Source organism: Epinephelus fuscoguttatus, linkage group LG3 (assembly GCF_011397635.1).
Source record: "Epinephelus fuscoguttatus linkage group LG3, E.fuscoguttatus.final_Chr_v1".
Classification (NCBI taxonomy): domain Eukaryota; kingdom Metazoa; phylum Chordata; class Actinopteri; order Perciformes; family Serranidae; genus Epinephelus; species Epinephelus fuscoguttatus.
The window spans coordinates 37,193,839-37,214,251 of record NC_064754.1 but is presented as its reverse complement, the minus strand read 5'-3'; the positions used below and the strand labels follow the sequence as shown (position 1 = coordinate 37,214,251).

At 42.5% G+C, this 20,413-nt stretch overlaps 1 protein-coding gene across 5 annotated transcripts in view; it reads right to left on the bottom strand.

Moving 5' to 3' along the window:
- septin9b (septin 9b) overlaps positions 1 to 20,413 on the bottom strand; it is a 99,221-nt gene that overhangs the window by 28,641 nt on the left and 50,167 nt on the right. The window contains exon 1 of one of the 5 annotated variants that reach the window (XM_049570373.1): positions 14,464 to 14,692. The exons of 3 other annotated variants lie outside the window; for them this stretch is intronic. In XM_049570373.1, coding sequence (XP_049426330.1) covers positions 14,464 to 14,515 — 52 coding nt within the window. In that variant the 5' untranslated portion in view covers positions 14,516 to 14,692. Of the gene's footprint in view, positions 1 to 7,649; positions 7,746 to 14,463; positions 14,693 to 20,413 lie in introns of those variants that run through there. One more of the 5 variants, XM_049570380.1, reaches the window with a different exon arrangement.

Sequence of the window (20,413 nt, the reverse complement as noted above, 5' to 3'; positions counted from 1 at the left end):
CCCCTTCGATCAGATACAAGTTTCTGTTTTTTTGTAACAGAGAATCCCCTTCCCACTCCAGACTCACACATAACTCAACACTCCCCACTCAAGCCTTTCATTAAAATCCCATCAGGCACATCACATCCAACCCTACATTTAATATTCACTGAGTGGAACTTGAACGTGCCAATGCCAGAAACAAAGGCTTCATTGTCTTCTCAAGAAGCCTCTTAAAAACCAAAGAAATTCAGTTTCCTTCGATCCACAAGCGCCACTTCACCACTTTTCAGCCCTGCTTTAAATTACACGAGAAAGGAGGTTTGTGTGTGTTATTGTTTAACTCCAGCCCTGACAATATCAGTACAGTAAATACCCTGCAGAAAGGGGGAGAAGGAGACAAAAAGAAATCAGTAAAATGATTCATGGCATGCACAACATGTAATTAGTGCAGATGAGCCAAACTGTTTAAATGAGTGTGGTTGATGACTGACGCTCTACATGAGGAACTGGCCTACGTGGGAGGATTTTTATAGCTGACCATAATTTGTTTTCAGTTTTGGATTCAAACAGTTCATCACACAAATTCTGCCTACAGTTTAAATGTGCATGCTGATGTTTTGCTCTACCTCGAAGATGAATTGTTTGCAAAAGCCTGTTGCCGTCATGCGGGACACAGATGCAGGGAAATGAGACCTCAAACAATAATTAACTGTTTTTTTGTGTTGGCACATGGAATTGGACTTTGTTGCACTGACAATCATCAGAATGCCAAATCAGTAATCAGATGAAGACAACTTTAAATTATCTCCAGTTTTCATCATAAACTAGTCATGTACTGAGGACAAGACTACCCTGAATGTTATGTTCAGTCCAATGGTCATTACAAAGGATGTTTAACCATAAATTAAACCCTTTCACTTATAGCAAACAACATTATCTTTTATGAAAAGTTTTGTGGGACACCAAATCCACCCAAAACTTTATACTTCACTGAAATAACTTTCCCAACAAGATACCTGGTTTTCTTCCCCTCCCTGCCTTCAGTCTGTTTAAGCATATGTTCAGTAGCTGTCAGGTCACTCCATAAGGGTTTGTGCTTTGGGAAAAGAAGGTATCACGCCTGTTCTTCCAATCACACACCGTTACTGACAGCTCTTAAACACGGTCTGCTCTGTTATTTAAGAAAAAAACATGGTTCCCATGAGGTGAAACAGTTCAGCTGAAAAGTTCCCTTTCCTATGCGACTGTGTTTTCCTCTCTCTTTTCTCCCCCACTTTCTCTTTCTTAAACCGGAGATGACATTTCCACTGGCCCTTTGGTGTCTCCTTCTGAAGAGGAAGAGATCGTTAAGTTTTATGTCTGCTGAAGTCTGGGTGAAATTGATGGAGGGTCCAGAAAGAAGAAGGCAACACACAGAGTTGACTGACAGTGATTCAGTGTGTCACATGAATACAGGATTAACATATGCGCAGTTTAATATCATCTAAAAATTTTATGAGGTAGTTTTATGAGTACGGTCGGGTAAAGAATGAGCTTTTTAAGCCAGAGTCTCAAATGAGAAATGCTCTGTGTCAACTTGGGACACAAGCATATTAAACACACTCCAATTTAAACACATCACTGCCATTTTCAAACCCAATTTAATTGCTTATTTCCCTGATAATAAGTAATGACACTAATACATGGAACTTACCCCTGCTGTGACAATAAGACAGACAATCTGTTATGCAGAGTGTGGCTTAAACCTGCTGTGCGTTTAAGTGCAGTGAAGGTGTAACCTGCTGTACTCTGCTGAGACAGGTTCAGATGGTGAATGGGATAAGTATATGTGTGGCCTTTTTAAGTTAATATTTTGATATAAACGCTTCCAGACTGAGTAACATTTGCAAAAAAGCCCTCATGCTGATCTTAGACCAAACTTGGGAAACAGCAGTAGACAAAATAATACTAAGCTTCACTGAAAAACACTTTAAGGCAATCATAACTACAAGCACTGCTGCACAGGTGGCCCATATTGGGTTGGTTGCCAATTAGTTCAGCATTTGTCAACATCAGTATAGAGACCTGGCAATCGTCCTTTGGTATGCAAAGCTTTAAAGAAGCACAAGGAATGACTTTGTTTCATCTGTGCCCAGATCACAGGTGCACTGGTCAAAGGAGTTTCAAAGCATTCATGTCAGTGGGGTTGCAGTCAAAATAATCACAGCATAGGCCAAACACAGTAACAGCAGCCACAAGGTCAAACTGACTGAAGGAGAATGTGATGCTACATTGTGGCAGTGCTTACAGTCATGATTTACTGTGCTGGCTTAAGGTGTTCTTTTCCCATAAAAGTCCTTTTCCAAGAGGTGTTAATACTGTTTTGTCTACACCCTGTAAAAGGTGTGATGGTGGGCCAACCACACATTCAGAGGTGCCAATGTCTTAAAGGGAAACTTCGGTATTTTTACAACCTAGACCCCATTTTGCTATGGTTTTACTAAGTTACTCATGTAGACAACAATTATTTGACAACATTATAAAACATTTTAAATTCAATGTATGTTCATCAAAACTGCTTGTTTTTGCCACTGACAGGCTCAGATCGTTCTTATCAGTCTGACAACAATATGCGAAAACACCCTAAAGAGAGATCAAACATTTTTCTTTACCCTGACCCGGTCTGTTTGCCATTGTGTGTGAAATCTTGTTCAAGTATAAGATCTTGTTTCAAAATCTTCTAGGTTTTTTTTTACATCATCAGAATCAGCTAAATACTGAGCCATGACATTGAAAATCTTTTAGATTACACTAAGCTAGGTTTCTCTATGACACAGCAAGTCTTGCATCTCTCTCCAACTTGCATGAACATTACCAACGTTGTCTTCTTGCAACAAGTCATCTCTTGCGAGATTTCAGAACAAGGCCTCTCCTTGAGCAAGACCTAGTTACACATAATAACAAATAGACTTTATCAATCAAAAGGTAAAGAGAAACATTTTATTTCTCTGTAGGGTCTTTCCCATATTGTTGCCAGACACCTGTAATAACAATTTGAGCCTGTCAGTGGCAAAAACAAGCATTTTTAGAGGACATACATCGACAGTGCCAAATGCCCCAAATGGTTACATTGCAGCCTGTTTGTGGCTGCCAGCTGCAGCGCTCTCTCTCAGTACTGGACCAATATCAAAAGTCCATTCCTTACTTACACACAAAAACATGGAAAATAGGCTCTGGGTTGAAAAATATCAGTTTCCCTTTAAATCTCTATGAAAGCATTTGCCATTTTGCCTGGTGTGGTGACTTCAATGTCATGTTTTTAAAGGAGCACAGGCCAGGAGCTCAGTGCTACACTGCATGCTGTTTGAGGGAGATAACATGATGGTGTATTTACAGTAGGTAGTGACAGAGTGAGGTCGACAGAAGGGAGCTGGGAGGATAGAGGAGGTTCTTACTGGGCTGTCATCTACATCCAAGAGGAAATCCCTCTCACTCAATCCCCCATCCGCACTTTGAAACCAAAGGTGCACAGAGATTTAGAAATCCAGACATGTTTCCTCATCATAACAACTCACTGCTGTGTAAGACGATGAGGTTCGGTGGGCTCGATGATGGCTACAGCCGACACAAACAGACGTCGGCACTTTAGAAATGGTCTGAAGAATGCTACTGGCCCACATCATCTTTCAGCCTTGTCACTTGTGTCGGCCCACTGAGAATGCGACCCCTGGCCTAACGGGGAGCAAAGCAGATGGTGTTTGCTCAGTGTTGAAATACGGCTCTCCACACGGAAACTTCTGGTAGTGTAGATAATGACCTGTCCCAAAACCCGCTAAAAATGACTGAAAGAGTGAGAAGAAATGGAGAGACAAAGCTGCAGATGAAAGGTCAGCGAGGTAAAGTGCATGACCAGGGAGGGATGAGATGTAAGATAAATGCTACAATAACAGTGACGAGCTGAAAAACACAACATGAGTGAGCGCGGTTTGGGTCGATAGCTGCAAGCAGAGACTGAGAAAATGAGAAAGCAAAACTCAACACAGCAGGGTGGTCATTGTGGTGCCGAGTACATCTGTAAGAGCCCGCTGTTCTGGGCAGCTCTCATTACTGTAGGCCAACTGACCACAGGCGTAACTCAAAGCCCGAAACGTTTCTGAGAAACATGGATGGGGAACTTGGATGGTCCAGCCGCAGACCCATCCACAGCTGCAATAGGGGAACTGGGACAGGGGAAAGGACAAACAGCCCATGGTGCAGTAAATCACACAACCAAGAGAGTATGAAGTTGGAAAAGGGCCAGCTGGTTTTAATGTCTCAATGGTGGATACTATGTAGCGCTTATGGAAAGAAATGAGAAGCGTCGCACTGTTCAGAGCTGACTTCTGCACTTGAAGATGGTTCTTATTTCTCTGAGTCACACCAGTAGGTTGTCCTTAAACTGTAACGCTAATTAGGTCTCTTTAGTAGTTCACCATTTTCCTTTAACCAAGTGTATGAATCCAACTGTGAAGAGAAACACAAGACACAAAAATAAGTGGACAAAATTGTTGTATCAATGTGGTCTAAGATGAACAGGTTTCTGAACATCTTTGTGTAAACCAAATGATTACTTGTACAGTTAAATCTGTAGTGACAAATAAAGAAGCAGTGTGTAAGATTTAGGGGATTTAGTGGCATCTAACAGTAAGGACTGCAGATTGCAACCAGCTAAAACTTCCCCCAGTTAGAATTTCTTCAGTGTTCATTGTTCAGGAGGTTGTTACTGGGAGCCGATTGTCCACAGAGGAATCCTCCTCTCCAAAACAAGCAGAGCAGGTGATTAAAACTGGTAAAACACTGAATAAAGCAGTACAGTTTCAAAGCAATGTTTCTCCAATGTTCAATGGCTAGTCAGAGACGCCAAGCACCTCTTCTCTGATAACTTAAGATCCAGATGCTCAGGAGGTTTTTATTGGGAGTAGAATTATCCACAGGAGGTCTCCTCCTCTCCAAAACAAACAGATCCGCTGATTTAAACTGGTAAAAACACTGAATGAATAATTAGTTTCTTGTAAAAAAAAAAACCAAACAAAAAAAAAACTGCGTTTGCCAATGCTGCTCATTGCAGAGAGGCTGCTAACTATGGTGCCTGACACGAAAACACAAAAGCATGAATAGTCCTATCTAAAGCCAGTGTTTGGTTTGTCCATTCTGGGCTACTGAAGAAACACGCCGCTGCAACACTGTGGGCTCCGTAGGCGAGGACCCCTGTGTAGATATAAACATCTCATTCTAAGGTAACAAAAACACCAAAATTCAAAAATCCTACACAGTGGAGAACTTTCATTCTATAAAATAAGTTTTACAAGTTTTTTTTGTGACAAGTTTTTTTTTGGAAGAATAAACTGAAAGTCGATTTTAATATGAATAACCATGTGGTGTTTGTGTTTGTGCATGCCTGAGACAACAACCTTTAAAATCCAATTATCATCCCAGAATTAAAAACACTGTGACCAGTGACCCATAATGCCATGCTTGAGGCATAATACTGCCCCAGCACTGTAGATGAGAACACCACAAACTGGCATACATCACCCGCTCCCCTCCAACTCTCCAGGCCTATAACCTGTCACCTCTAACAGGACATGACATGTCTGACTTCCTCCCTCCTGTGACATACATGTAGACCGGAAAACATCCCCCCACTGTGGGCAGCTAGATTGATACGCAGCGCCAGAAGTGTTTGCAGCAATGTGTTTCCTTTTGACTAACCGTTATATTTTACGAAAAGACTGCTAGTCCATTATTTTCTACTTCAATGTGCCAATGAGGGAAACCCAAAAAGAGTAATAGTACATGCATTCATCACTTGCTGATGGATCAGGAAAAGAAGACAAGACCACATGAGGTTATACACACATGGATACAATTAGCTGGGGGGTCTATGAAGACATACCGTAATGTGGGAAAGAATATTTTCAGACAAATAATCTGGTTGTTTACTGTAAAACATGTTCACGCCTCCCCTTCTTTCAACTCTGCTGCCTTCAGGGCAAATTCTTTGGTGGAAAACATGGAACTAAAGTGTACTAAACCATCCGACATGACGGAGAGAACAGGTTAATTCTATACAGGGGTGGATTCCCCTTTGAAGAATCAGGTTTGTGATCTTTGCAACTGCAGCACAAATGTGCAAATGACTTAAACCACAGTAACAAAAAACTTCAGTGTGGATATATTCCATGCCGCTGGTCCCAAACAATCCTAATGAAATGTTTATCTGTGGTTATTAAATTAGTCATAATTATCAGCATGCTAATCTGATTAGAAACACGCAAACAATGGCTGAGTGGCTTTAACTGGCGCCTATTATAAAGCATATTGTAATAACGCTTTATGTGAATCAGATAGGAGGCAGCATTAGGAATATGCTGGTATCAACTGTATTGTGTGTGCTGAGCTCCACACTGACACTGCTGGCCAACTACTGTGGGAAAATAAATCCAAATTAATTTCTTAATTCGATAATGCTCTGTTGGACGCAGTTACAGTGACATGAGGGAAGCACACAAGTGCATTTTATTAATGCAGCTGTCTCAATGTGCAAGGTCAAATGCATCACTCTACTTATAAAATATGAAGATACAATGTGGCTGGTTGGTGCACAGCAAGGATCTCTACATCTTCACAAGGTTTTCTGGGTGCAGCATCCAACAAAGCAGCCATTCAGACACCGTGCTGCAAACTGGGTAAGAGCAGACCACGTGATGTGCTGAGAACATGGAAGATGGCTGATATTTCAAAAGTTTTTCTGGCCTCCAGGGCACAAAATTAAAGCTAAGTGACTCACTACAACCTAATTTTCTTCCCACCAGAAGCATCTGACAAGAGTTAGGGGAAAAAGAGGAGCTCTTACTATTCCCCGTGGAAGAGCAAAAATCAAACTGAAAGTATGACCTGTTCGACTCCTCAACTCTAGCTGAACTTCACAACAAACTCTCCGGAGAGCAGACACAAGGGGATTGTCAAAATTAAATCACGTCGAAACAGCTTGGCTCCATCAGCCTGGCTAATCCACTGCACTGGATCAAAGTCAGGCTGGAAACTCTGTCTAATGTGACGAGAGCTGAGGCCAAAGGAGAAAACATGACTGTAGAGAGCCCCAGAGACCTGAGACCTTTAAGAGTAATGGTGGGCTATCCTGATTGGTCAACATGCTGTCCCATTATGGCAGATTGATTATCCATGCATGCTCCAGAGCTGAAGACACAATGGGAGGGAAAGGGAGAAAGAAAAGGAGAGGGGAGGAGTGTGAGGAGGAGAAGGGGGGAGGGGGGGGAGTGGCAGTGCTGACCCCCCAAACTCTCCCCAATGGCTGAACAATGGGAAAGAGAAAGGATAGAGAGAGAAAAAAAAAATTAAGAAATGAGAAAGTACAAGGCCTGCACGCTACATTAATGGTTCTCTACAGATCTCCTGCCAAAAACACACCCCACCTCTTTACCTCAAAACTTCATGTTCCACACAGCACACATGAGACACCTGGCTAACTAACTTTGACACCAACAGCCTCAGAGCACCAATCATCCCTCTCTCCCCCCCTTCTGTTTCTCTCTCTTTCCCCCCTTCATCTTATTTCCCCAGAATCATTCACAGCTCTCCCTGTAAGACAGAAAAGCACACGGCAAACATAAAAATCGACAACTCACCCAACCCTTTCCTCTCCTTCTCTTCTCTCTCTTCCTCTCTCAATCACAGCTCCAGCTGGTGAGGCTGGAGCTGCTGCTGCTCCCCCTGGCCACGCCCACAGCTCTGTCACGTGATTGCCATCCCAAGTGGCTAGGGAGGCATTCGGCAGCCACACCCCTCATTCAGAGAAAGTGAATGGAGAACACTGTGGATAGCAGCTATCTCTAACCACGTGCGATTGAGTAAAGCCCTCTAGAGATAAAACCTCTCTCTGTGTGTGTGTGTGTGTTTAAGTTTAATCAAACTGAAAAACAGTGGGAGAGTGTGTTTATGTCAAAATACAGGAACATTTATTTTCATTATTTTCTGTGTGTGTGCATGTATGTGTCTGTGTGTTTGCACAAGACAAGAGGCAATATCCTTTTTACTTCCCCGTCCTTGTGTGTGTCCATCTGCTCTCTCCCTCCCACTGCTTTGTGTCACAGAGAAGAGTATTGGATTATGTTTGTGTGCACGCTGAAAGCATTTGGTCATCTCTTTCCTTCAATCCTCCAGGGCCCTCTCTCCCTTTCCCTCTGCCAAACACACAAAAGTCTCCATCCCTCAAAACTGTGGTTGACTCGTGACTAAAGTCATGACTAAAACAGACCATCTCTAAGTTTAGAAAACAAAAAAAGCCTGACATTTTTGGAAGTACGCTTGTTTGTTTCCTTGCTGAGAGTCAGCTCAGGACATTAATATCATCCTCATGTTTGTGTGCTAGATATGAAGCCAGAGCAAGCAGACAATTAGCTTAGCTTAGCACAGAGACTGAAAACAGGGGCAAAGTTTAACCCAACAGCATCTCAAAATGCCCAGACGCACTAAACTGACATCAAATATCTTGTAGCGATGTAGGCTGACTGTTGCATCGCCTCATGTCGCCTGCGTCTTGGCCGAAAAGTTGCACAGAACACATCACAAAGAATACAGCCAACAGCCACCTAGCATGTACATTCTGCGCCTGCATGAAAAGGAAATAAATCTCCATACCAGCAGGCGGCCCAAGTCTGTATGCATCATTTGAAAAGGGAGTCTGAAAGACTGCCCGGATGGATTCAAGACACTACTCAGCCAGTAAGCACATTAACACAGCCCGATGTTGAAAGAACAAAGTGTATTTACCATGCGCTGGCAAACGATGCCACAAACATCACAAAACATTTCTGCTATCTAATCTTACCTAATATAACAAGTCTGTTTCAATCTCACACGCTCTTGACTTTAGTCAGGTTTTCACTGAACTGCCAGTCAGAAGGATTTCATTCACAAACAGGGTCCGCAAACCTCCATCAGCCAATATGGTCCGCCATTGTCTGTCTAGTAATAGCAATGGCATAAAATAGCAATAACAGTCATTTACTATCCCTGTTTTATGGCGGCTTATCTCATCCTCGGTCAGAGGCTAAGGCGCTCCTGTACATCATTGTCATATTCAGCTACTGGTCTTTTTCTTCGAGTTAGCTGCTAACTACTACTGCATTTAGATCTCCTGGTGGTGGGCTGTGTCCATAACAAGTCTTCAAAAGTCACCCCTGTCCCATCCTGCCAGCTGTCTCTTTTACACAGATGTTGATCAGGCGCTGTTACTACCTCCACTGCTGGCTTAAAGGCAAGAATCCCACGCTCATACCTTTTATACTGAATGGCGTGGCAACAAACCCTTTTTACACCGCCTGTTCAAGGCAGCATAAAAGGGGCTTATATCTTGACTAGGTGTAGTGACTTCCTGGAGTCTCTGTTGGTTGCCTGGTAACCTCACATTGATGAAAAGACACCAGGGGGGCATCGGTGGCTTAGTGGATAGAGCAGGCGCCCCATGTACAAGGCTGTTGCCGCAGCGGCCCAGGTTTGACTCCAGCCTGTGGCCCTTTGCTGCATGTCATTCCCTCTCTCTCTCCCCCCTTCACACTTAACTGTCCTGTCCATTAAAGGCAAAAAATGCCCTAAAAAATATCTTTAAAAAAAAAAAAAGAAAAGACACCAGGAATTTTACTTTTTGAGAGACCCAGGCTAGTTGTTGGCCCTGTGTCCAGTTTTTATGCTAAGCTAGGCTAACCTTCTCCAGGTTTTAGCTTTGTATTTAAGGGAGAAATGTGAGCGTGGTATCAATCTTCTCATCTCAACTCTCTAGGGTTGCCACCTTGGATTTGTGAAAAAAAGGGACACTCGACCAAATGTTTGAGGCGGAGGGCTCGGCCATTATTACCAGTTCAGACTGACCAATGAACATGAAATTCAGACATAGGAGACCAGATTTGCCATCATTACATGTCCTCCTATGTGCCTGTATTTTATATTCATTTTTATATCAATGAAAAAAACATATCTGTGTGACTAAATTCTTACATTTTTACATGTATTTCACCATAGCAAGTTGGAAAAAGACATATTCTGCCATATATGAAGAAGGGAGACTCTCTGGAATCTGGCAATATAAGAACCATGATGGTGGGACATTCTGACACTTCACAGCTGTCCAAAACATGTGGTTTGTGCCAGGTGGACATGATTGCGATTACTGTGAAGATAATAGAAAAATAGTCAACCAAGTGCAATGATGTCCTCCAAGATAATATTTGCCACTTTGATTGCAGTAAAAAAAAAAAAATTGGGAATTAGGGGGGCACGTGTCCCCCTCAATGTATATGGTGACTACGGCCTTGTCAGCATGCATAGTTAGGCTGCAGTTGTGTGGGTGCGCAAAGGTGAAGTGGCTGGTCTTGTCATAAAAAGTTTGATGGAGTGTCAACTGGACAATATGGAGATATTTGCATCTTGAAAGTCGGACTACAAATGTGGATAGACAGGGAGAAACACACGCAAGCCTAACGCTAGGGCCACACCGCCCGCGGAAGCGCCGCGAATAGCCTCGAAGTGCCGAGGAGAGAAGGCAGTTTCCTTTCGGCACCCATGTTAACCGACTGTGTCGTCCACACTGGCCGGCTCACGATTTGCAGCGATCAGTTCGGCGTCTGGTCTATTTTCTGCGCGAGCCGCGAGCGAATCTGACAAGCCAGGCAGTGAAAAACAAGAGCTGGGAGCAGAATTGCTTTTCGACGGTGTGGAGAAATGCGCGTCTGATGTGAACGGAGGTGCTCCGGTGCGCGCGAGAATTTCGGTGCGCTGCGCTTCCGCGGGCAGTGTGGCCCTGGCGTAAGATGTGGTAAGATACGATATTCCTCACTATATGAAGTGACTGATAACAAGATCTGTATAATGGATTGTAAAGAAATTCGTCAGGTTTTTATTTGGTAGACAATTAATCTGGATTTATAGCATGATGGGATGACAGCACAATGATGTGTGATATCACTGGAAAGCTCTGTTCCTGCGCTTTCATGTGATATGCGTGGCATTTCTGTGCGAGCCTGCGTTCGCGAGTAATCCATCCAAGAGTAATGTGTGTGCAAAGCTGTATGAAAGCTCTGTTAGACATCATTTTTGTGTAACTTTATCATTTTTTTCATTGTGAAAACATTCGGAAAGCTACGATTCCGCTGTTTCACGTGATATTCGTGGCTTCTTGCTGTGAAGCACGGTCGCGGAGAAAAATCATAGAGAAGAACAGGTGTGAATTTGGACGCACTATGCGTCGTTCTGGATGGACTCCTTGGCCTGCTGCTGCTGCATTTTCCCCCAAAAACGGGACAAATTGTGTCCCGGGAGAGATTTTTTTTTCCCGGGATAGCTGATGAAAAAAGAGAACAATTCTGGGAAAAACGGGACGGGTGGCAACTCTACAACTCTCACCAAATAATAATCTAACTGTATTTCCCAAAATGCCACGCTATTCCTTTTAGAGAGAGGAGTTTCTGACTAAAATACAGATGATTGTCATCGATGGTTTTAAATGTTCTGTGCTGCTGTTTTGCTTTCTCTATTTTTATTTTGCTGTGGTAACCTGCTACCACTCAGCAATCCCCATGCACCAACAACTTGAGCGAATAAAGCTGCAATGAAGTCAATATTGGCTGCAAAACAGTTGAAAGTGGTTCCAAAACCCAAATGTTCTCTGGAAATATGAATTGCTCAGCTGTGTTTCCTGTGTCCCCGTTCAACCACAACAGAGCGAATTACATTTATCACCACCAACCCAGCTGACAGCAAAACATGAGTGTAGTTGACATGTTAAAGATGTTATCTAAGAATAGCTTTTATGATTAAAGAAAGGTTCTGGTAATGAAATTGATTCGATTCTGACTGACTGGAAGGAGTGTGATTCATTTGTTCCTTTGTTAATATGGCTCAACTTTTATTTTCCATCAGCACACAGACGGGAGGCCTGAGAGAGGTTTTCATAACATTCAGCAGAAAATGCTTCCTTCCTGTTGAAGCTGGAGCTGAATCTCACACTTGGTGGTTTCGTTGTGATTCTAAATGTACGGAAGCATGAATGCATCCGTCTGTGTGTTTGTATCAGGTAATCTGTGCAGCACGCTATTGAACCTTATTCAGTATTGTTAACAGTTTCCATTTATAGGTCTGATAGGTCTCAAAACATACAGCTGACTTGATTTAAAAGTGAATCATTTTATACCACTAAATCTTGGTTTAGATGAACTTTCCATGTCCACACTGACAAACCGATCTCATGTCAGTATCTAGCAAACACTACTGATTGTGTTTGAAGAGCAATAGGCATGCACAATCCATCGGTTTCTTAATCAAAACATTTTAATGGGCCTTCAGTTTCTTTTACTGCTCTAGCCTGTCAATATTTTATTGGCTAGCAGATTTATCGATAGGTTCATTGCAGTGATGCAAAACAGTTAAGCAATGGTCTTTCTCTCAGCAAATTCTGTTTTCTCAAGGTCCTAAATCTGTCACCTCCAGTGTGGAAGCAGCACAGAAAGTAAATATTTTTACTGTCCTGCAAGCCTGAAGAAGAGCTTTTTCTGGGGGGCTTTGGGTAAAAATTCTGACACATTTCCGCTGTATATCTCCTTTCAGCAAAGTAAACATTATATATAGCTCTCACTAAACAATAAACAATGTTGTCAGTGAAACTCATGGCCCACCAGTATCTGAAGCTACCATTTCCTCTTGTGGGAACCAATGATCAAAGGAGGGGTCTGCTGTATGTGCAGAGTTTTATTTCATTAGTCTTCCTGAGAGCCTAAAAAGAAGCTTTGAGCAAAAGATTTATGGCAAATAAATTCAATTAGAATCCAAGCTTGGTGATTCACGGTGTAAGGCAGTGGACACGCACAGTCTGTGTGTTTGCATTCAATTTTCATGTGGACTGATTTCAGTGTACCACACAGCTTTCTGTGTACATTACATAGTCATCAGAATACGGGCACATTTTCATTGGCAGAATTTATAAAACAGCAGAAAAAATCCATTTTACGAGTGCAATCAAAATGTCCCTCCAAAGTTTAATTACAAAAGGTTGCTCGAATCAGATTTTCATGCAGTGAAGTCACTATAGTTTACTGCTGCTCTTCAAAGCTCAAATTAAGGGATTCTTGTTGTGTTTCATCATTTTTTTCTTTTAAAACACAGCAACCACTTCGTCTCAAAACACTCACAAACATTTGGTAGCATCAAATCATGTGTGCTGGCGAGGTAACTGAAGAGTAATATGCGGTGATGACTGGCATGCCAGGAGCCCCATCGGGGAGCTCCGTGATTGGCCCGGAGGTCAGGGCTGATTGCTGAGGGCCACCAAATCAGGGCAGAGCACACATGGAGCTGATTAAAAAAGTCACCTCCATGACTCAGCTGACCAAGTGACTCAGTGACACATCACAGGAAGGGCAGAAAGGAAGACGAAGGAAGGGAGTAAGGGAAGGAGGAGGCAAAGAAAAATAGAGATGGAGGTGGAGGAGGGGGTGGGGGTGGTTGGAAGAGTCAAGCACAAGAGGGACAGGGGAAAGAAGAAGAACATCTGGCTTGGCGTGGATGTCTACGGGGAAGATAGCTCAGTCTGTTGGAGACTTCCTGTTGTGGTTTTTTTTTGTTGCTGTGGTTGCTCTGCTCCCCTGTGGTGCAAATGGAGACAGCATGTGTGTGATGAGTGATGATGGCTTATCTCAACACCCTAAAGTGGCCTCTAGTCCCAACCTCCCCCCTTCTGACTGAAATCACTGTACATACATTATCAGTACAGATGGATTAATCTGTGTGTAGTTATACTTCACATGTTGACAGTAAAATACCACACTCCTCCAGGTTTGTTCCTCCTCAGACCCCGGCTTGCACATTTTAACTCAAGGTTACAATAACTCAGGCCTGTGTTTGCTTTTTCAGCAGCTTCTTACTTTAGGAAAAGTGCAAAAACTCTGTGCTGTTTGCCTAACGATGACCACAGAAAGGATAAACTGGAGAGATTTTGTGGTCTGAGCGTTTGTTTATGGAGCAGTGTTTGCCTATGGTGCCTTTTTTGCCTCTTAAAGCCACCAAAGCTTTCCCAGCTGCTGTGCTTAATACTGAACACTGGCAACAAGGGCTAAGGAAGACAGAGGGAACAACTAACCCCTTCCACTTTCAACAACCATGAAACATTGTTTCATCAACTCTCAGCATGAAACATAACTTTTATGAGGATGTGTGAAATAGCGTCCAGTATGCAGATTTGTTTCAACTAAACAATGAGGTTTGCAACAAATGTTCAACCAGCATCCTGGGATGTTTCTGTGAATCCATTTCCTACATTCCCCATCAGAAGAGGATACATAATGCTTCAACTTGATTGGCCTTAATAGAAACCAGTTGTCCCTCTTGCCTCTGGAGAGTCTAAAAGAGTCGAGCTCCCCCACAGACACAGAAGACAACTAAACAGATACTCACAAAGGGCATCCATCTCGTGATTGCTGTGTATCTCACTGCAAGTAGAAGTCATGTCTTCTGTTTGCCCTTTTCTGTCTCTTCTTTCTCTTGCTTCCAGTATTTAACGAGAAAAAAATAAAACTCTGATAAGACGAGAAAGCCTCTGAATATTTCCCAGCCCGTGGCAGCCTACTATTCTGCAGATGAACACAAGCTAATCTAAAAAACTACACTTCCCGATGCACACACATACACACACTAACATGTACTCTCTATTTCTGTTGATGTTCTGGAGTCAAAGCCTTCCCTGATGAACAATAAACACAGCGACTCCAAGGGATCGGCCTTCTGGGGAATCCCTGGCCCCTCGCTACATCTGCGGGGGCGAGGGACAGGGATGACTCAACTCCAGAAACGAAAGAGAAGATGGAAGGAGCTCTGTGATTAAACTCGTTGTGCGGTTTCTGCATGTCTTCCAGAAACATCTAGCCCAGTTATGATGCTAATTATCTATAATAGAAACCTTCCATGTGCAGAGAGACAGAAATTTCTGCTTCTAGAGATCATGAACCATCATCTTTTTGGACTGGTGTTACATTCAAAATCTCTTTGCCAAGACTGGAAAACAAGAAGAACTTCCACTGAATATTGAATTCTAGTTTGCCAGTGCGTAACACACAGTAACTCATCCGAAGCAACTTGCCCTTTCCTCCAAATCTTCAGTTGCAAGAATGCTTCCTCCATCTGCCTCCTCTTCTAGCAAGTCATGTTGACGTCTGCAGTCGGCTGTGCATCACAAAGCACTTCACGCCATCAAGGCTGGAGGTCAAAGTTCACCAAAAGCTCTTCCAGGCTCTACTGCCAAGGCTTTTCTCAACAGCTGATGGTGTTCCTCCAAAAAGCTAATTGCCCATAAACCAAAAAGCTGCAGTGATATTCTCTAAATCTCTAAATCATCACTACAAACGTCAGTTTTGACTTAAGATCCAGACTCTGCTTTTGAGTGCCTTTTAAGTTTGTGCCAATTACTGCAAAGTTAAGATTTGAGAGTGTCCTTGATGATTAAAAAAAAAGCTGCCTGGGTATTCCTAACTGAGACACCAATCAGTTAGCTAAGTAGCACGTCTGCACGAGGCTCAACCGGCTAATCTAAAACATTAATGTGTGGGGTGAGAAAGGTGAGGGTACTTAAACGTAAAAGAGGCAATGAGGATTATTACCAGAAATGGTATGTATTACTTCTGCTCTGCCTGCATTGAACAGTTACACAATGCTATGTTAAACAGTAGATGCCATGTTTTTTCCTTTGGTTTTATCTTTACACAGTGCTGCCTGTGATCTGAGAGTTTCACAACTGAAGTAGAGATCAGAGCTTCCACAGTTGGATTTTACTGTTTACACAAACAGAGTAAATGGCACTGAAACTCAGCATCACTTCATCACCATGATGTTTTTACGAACTTGGTAATACATATTCTGCCAAATTGGAAGTGTGATTTTAATTTTGTTTGCGGCACTTCAAAACAACTCGTGCATCTGTAGTCCTGGGATTGATTTTTTGTTTATGAGGAGAAACACTCTAACGGTGGATTTTTATACACTGCCTAAAATCACAAATTCCAAGTGAATATGTTCGCTTTGAGTGGTTTTGTGGCATCCGCTACCCAAAGCTTTGCATTTCAGCTTTGCATGATCAAATCTAATCATCTATTGTCTTAAATTCTTAATCTCCTTAACACAACTGATTCAGACCAGCTTATGTGCAGGATTTATACTTTAAGGGGAACTCTGTTTACAGGTATTGGATGGTAATACTGCATATGTTGGAAAAAGTACAAAAACATTTTGGGCTCTAGAGAGAGCTACGCAAAATCTCGTACATTTCATTAAGATGTTACCTGAGTCACTGTTGCTTTGGTGAATTTGGAAAGAAACTCTGTGCTGGGGGTTAGAAATAAGTGAGCTTATCAGACCTCCTCAGCCCACTCCTCATCTCTCTTTGGGGCTAGCTTGAGGCTAAATTAGCTGCTAGCATATCACTCCTAAATCTCTGACCCTAATGTAATAGCAGTATTGGTCAGAGAGAGAGACGATGCCACATGTGGTCGTTGAAGCAGTCCACTGTAAAAGTTGTAGTGATTAATCTGGAGCTGTCACAGACACCTCTTTCATCAAAATGAGTATTTTGTAGCCAGTGGGCCCGTAACCACAGCATTTCGGGGAAACAATGTAAGGTTTCATTTGGTGAACAATCCGATGTACCCATGGATGTATAAAGAGAGCTGGATACAGTGTTGGAGGCAGGGCCCCATTCATTCTTATGGAAGATACTCAGTGGCGCATGAAGCCAAAAAAAGTTTGACTTCCTAGGTATAAAATTACCCGGATTTTCCACATAATTGGGCTCATAGAGCAGCTGCTCTCCGCTAACTTGAATATGGATAGAATGATTTAATTGTGTGGCTCCTCTAGACTTTTGAAGTTGGATCAAGTGGATCAAGTTCTGATTGTGATTCACTGTGTCATTTCGTGGGTGATATGATGCTCAAAAGATATATCCACTGATAAACAGACGTTTCTTTTACCAATGCAAGTATATGGGAAAAAAATCTGTTTGAGCCCAACGGCATCATGTGACCTGGAAGTTGTAATTCCACAGTTTGGCCACTATGGGTTCATCCCAAGTCCATTATATCGCATCCACGCTCTCCTCATTTGTGTCCTTCGCGTGCGTCTCAGTCCCTATCACCAGGGATGCACAGAGAGATGCAAGAAAACCATGTGAGAAGAGGGAAATGAGGAAATAAGTTTTTGGAGAGATGAGACGTTTCCACTGGACTGTCATGTGAAGCGCCATCCGTTTCTAATGACGGTGGCAGCTGATCACAGTTACATCAACTGTCAGTTGGATTTAACAGCTGGAGAGACTTTTGTTGGAGCTTGTGTCTGCTCACATGCACTGAGGTGCTCATGCTAATAAAGGCACAACGTTCTAACTGCCAGAGCAACAGTGAGCTATTTTTTTCTCTGTGTAACAAACACCTGCACATGAATAACTCAGAATATGATTAGAATGTGTTTTGAATACTGGAAATTATTTATTAGGCCACATGTTTAAGGGAAAATTGCAGTGGTAATTCATGAATCCGATGTGCGAGAATTATCAGCCTCAGGTGTGACTAAATGGAAATGACAGTAAATAAGGTAAAAAGTGTTTCTTGTTAACAGACTATTGTATCTATAGCCTAATAAACATTCAGGGGGGAAATAACAGATTGTGAAAAGAAAAAGTATAAGGTTCAGACCTACAATTTAAACAGCTGTTTTTAAACTTGATGGTGAGTCAGGAAACAAATCAAATTCAACTTGGGAGTGAAACACTTGAGTTTAATCTCTTATCTGTTTTCACTCCAGTGTGAGTATGATGTGCTGTATCAGATCAGCCTGATCAGCCGCGGCGTCCGATCAATCCAATACGGGGGCCATGAAAACAAGACTTCCATGAAGGCTGCTCTCATGTATCCTGGCTCAACGCTCTTCAGCGATCCCTACTCGCTCCTCAATCCTCGCTGCTAAGAGCTTTGGGACAGTGTTCCAAATGGCACACAGAACAACTCCAGGTTCAAGCGAGGATAAAGGAACGAGGAAATGACAAATAAGAGAGTTGTCTTTTAACTGGCTTCAAAGTCTGGCATACTACTGAGGGGCCTGGATGTACAATGCTGTTGCAAGCTAGCTAGCCAATTAATTTTATCTCTGTGAGGCTGAAAGTTGCAGGTTGACTGATGGATGATATTTGAAATCAGCTAGTACAAACTTACATAAGCAAATGTTATATTTTGTTGACAGGAAGAAAACACGATTGGATTTTGATATAAGAATATGAGGAAATTGATTTTTTTGGCCTACACTAGATGCACAACACGACCAAGGATGTCATCTGAAAGGGTTAAAAAGGTATCTTTTCCATTTCATCCTGACTTTAACATTATGTTAATGGCCATAAGCTGCTATATCATCGCGGAGTAGGACACCCACTCAACTGTGTAGTCAGTTGTAGTTGGTGTAACATACGGGAAAAGACTGCACCCTCTCGTTTTTCATTCTCCACACATGCTCACTTCAGACAGACTCACACCCTCGCACAAGAATCCCTCTGCTCACTCTACTCTCATCTACTCATTTCAGCAGATGGCAGGACTGTGGCACAAATGGCCATCTGTCTGTCCACACACACACACACACACACACACACACACACACACACAAAACAATTTTGTTATTCGAGTATGTCTTCTATCAGCCGACAAGTGGGCCAAACATCATTAGCAAAGAATGCGGAGAAAAATTCACCTCGTGTGAACCTTTCTTCTTCATTAAAACAACTCTGAGTGTAAATATAGTTTGCAGATGCTCCCATCAAATTCACACGTTGAATTCACACATTTCACAGTGTTTTTTTCTTTCTTTGTGAGTAAGACATTTGCATTGCAGGTCTGTTAAATTAGGTATTCAGTAAAGTATTTAATGGCCCATTTTTCCAGGTCAGCGATGTTTGATTGATGACACTGAAACACACTCTATGGCTCATGCTGGCATGGTGGGTTTTTTTCCGTTTCAAGGCCGTACATTACTCTGGCTCCATTTCTTTATTTCCATGGCCAAGATAACGGACATGATTTTCCCATCAGTTTCTTGGACAAAGGCACCACAGCCGAGTCTAGTATCTGGATAAACAAGAGCGGGGATTCACCCGGAGAGTGAAGATAATGTCAACCGAGACTAAACGTTATCTGAGTTTGCTTCATCAAGTGCTGATGGCCCATATCTTTGTCTTTTATCTTATAGTGATGGAAAAGGGTTGATAAAGGATGTTTGTGTGAGTCTGTGTGTGTATCCAAAGTTAAGCTGGTTTGTGGAAGACACAGTGTAATCATTCCAGAAGTCGTATTCCCAGTGCGATGGGAGGAAGCAGTGTGCGTGTACCTAAACATGTATGTGCCTGTACATGTGTGTGAAATGTGTGAATGTGTAGGCTTCACAGCATGCAAGAGAAAGTGAATGAAGAGGGACTGTTTGCTTACTGCAGTTGTGGGATTTGGCGAGATGACTAAAGAGGACAGAGGTCTTTCTGCAGTGGTGGGAAACTTCTTTAACCCTTGACTTCCCCCAGATGCTCAATGTAAACTTTAACTTCCGAAAGCCTTATCTGGGGAAGAGTGGAACTCTGTGTGTGTGTGTGTGTGTGTGTGTGTGTGTGTGTATTTATCTGGGGCTGATCCTTTCCCATTTCTCTCAGCTCCTCCTCCCTCCTACTCCTCTAATTTAAAAAAAAGAGGAAAACCTTTCATGTCCACTTTTCTAGTGTCCACACTTCAAAGAGCTGCAAGACAATGTTTTGAATATTTGTCTCTCCTAGTGATATACTGGAGTATTAAAAACATGAACGGAAAAAGGCTGACATCTGTGTGTTGGATGTGTTTCTGCACCGGTATATCAGTGCAGACGCAGCCTCTGACCCTAACATTGTTTGAAGAAGCTTTATCGAGCTCAGTCTTCTTAAAGACAGGACAGAAGTACACCCCTCATTTAGAGATTCCTTTGTGAATGAGACTGACTTTAAAGGAAGAGGAAATACAGCTTTATTTCACCTGAAATCCAGGTTCCGTGTCTGAACAAATTTCACCTGTCACACACTGCCTCCTGGTGGCTTGTTTAAGAAGCACACCAACAGTGAAAGTCACATTCAAGATAATAAGAAGTGACATTTGTCACTGTTATCACCGTGGGACATTTTTGAACTGAAAAGACAGACGTAATAGTCTAGAGGCTCAATGACTTCAAGTGAGCAAAAACTGAACAGTGTTTGGCAGCTCAGTCAAAGACACAGTCAGGGACAATCTGTGCCTCAGTGGAGGAACATCATACTGTGATCCTCTTTAGGCAAAGATGAAAAAAAGGTCCCTGATTT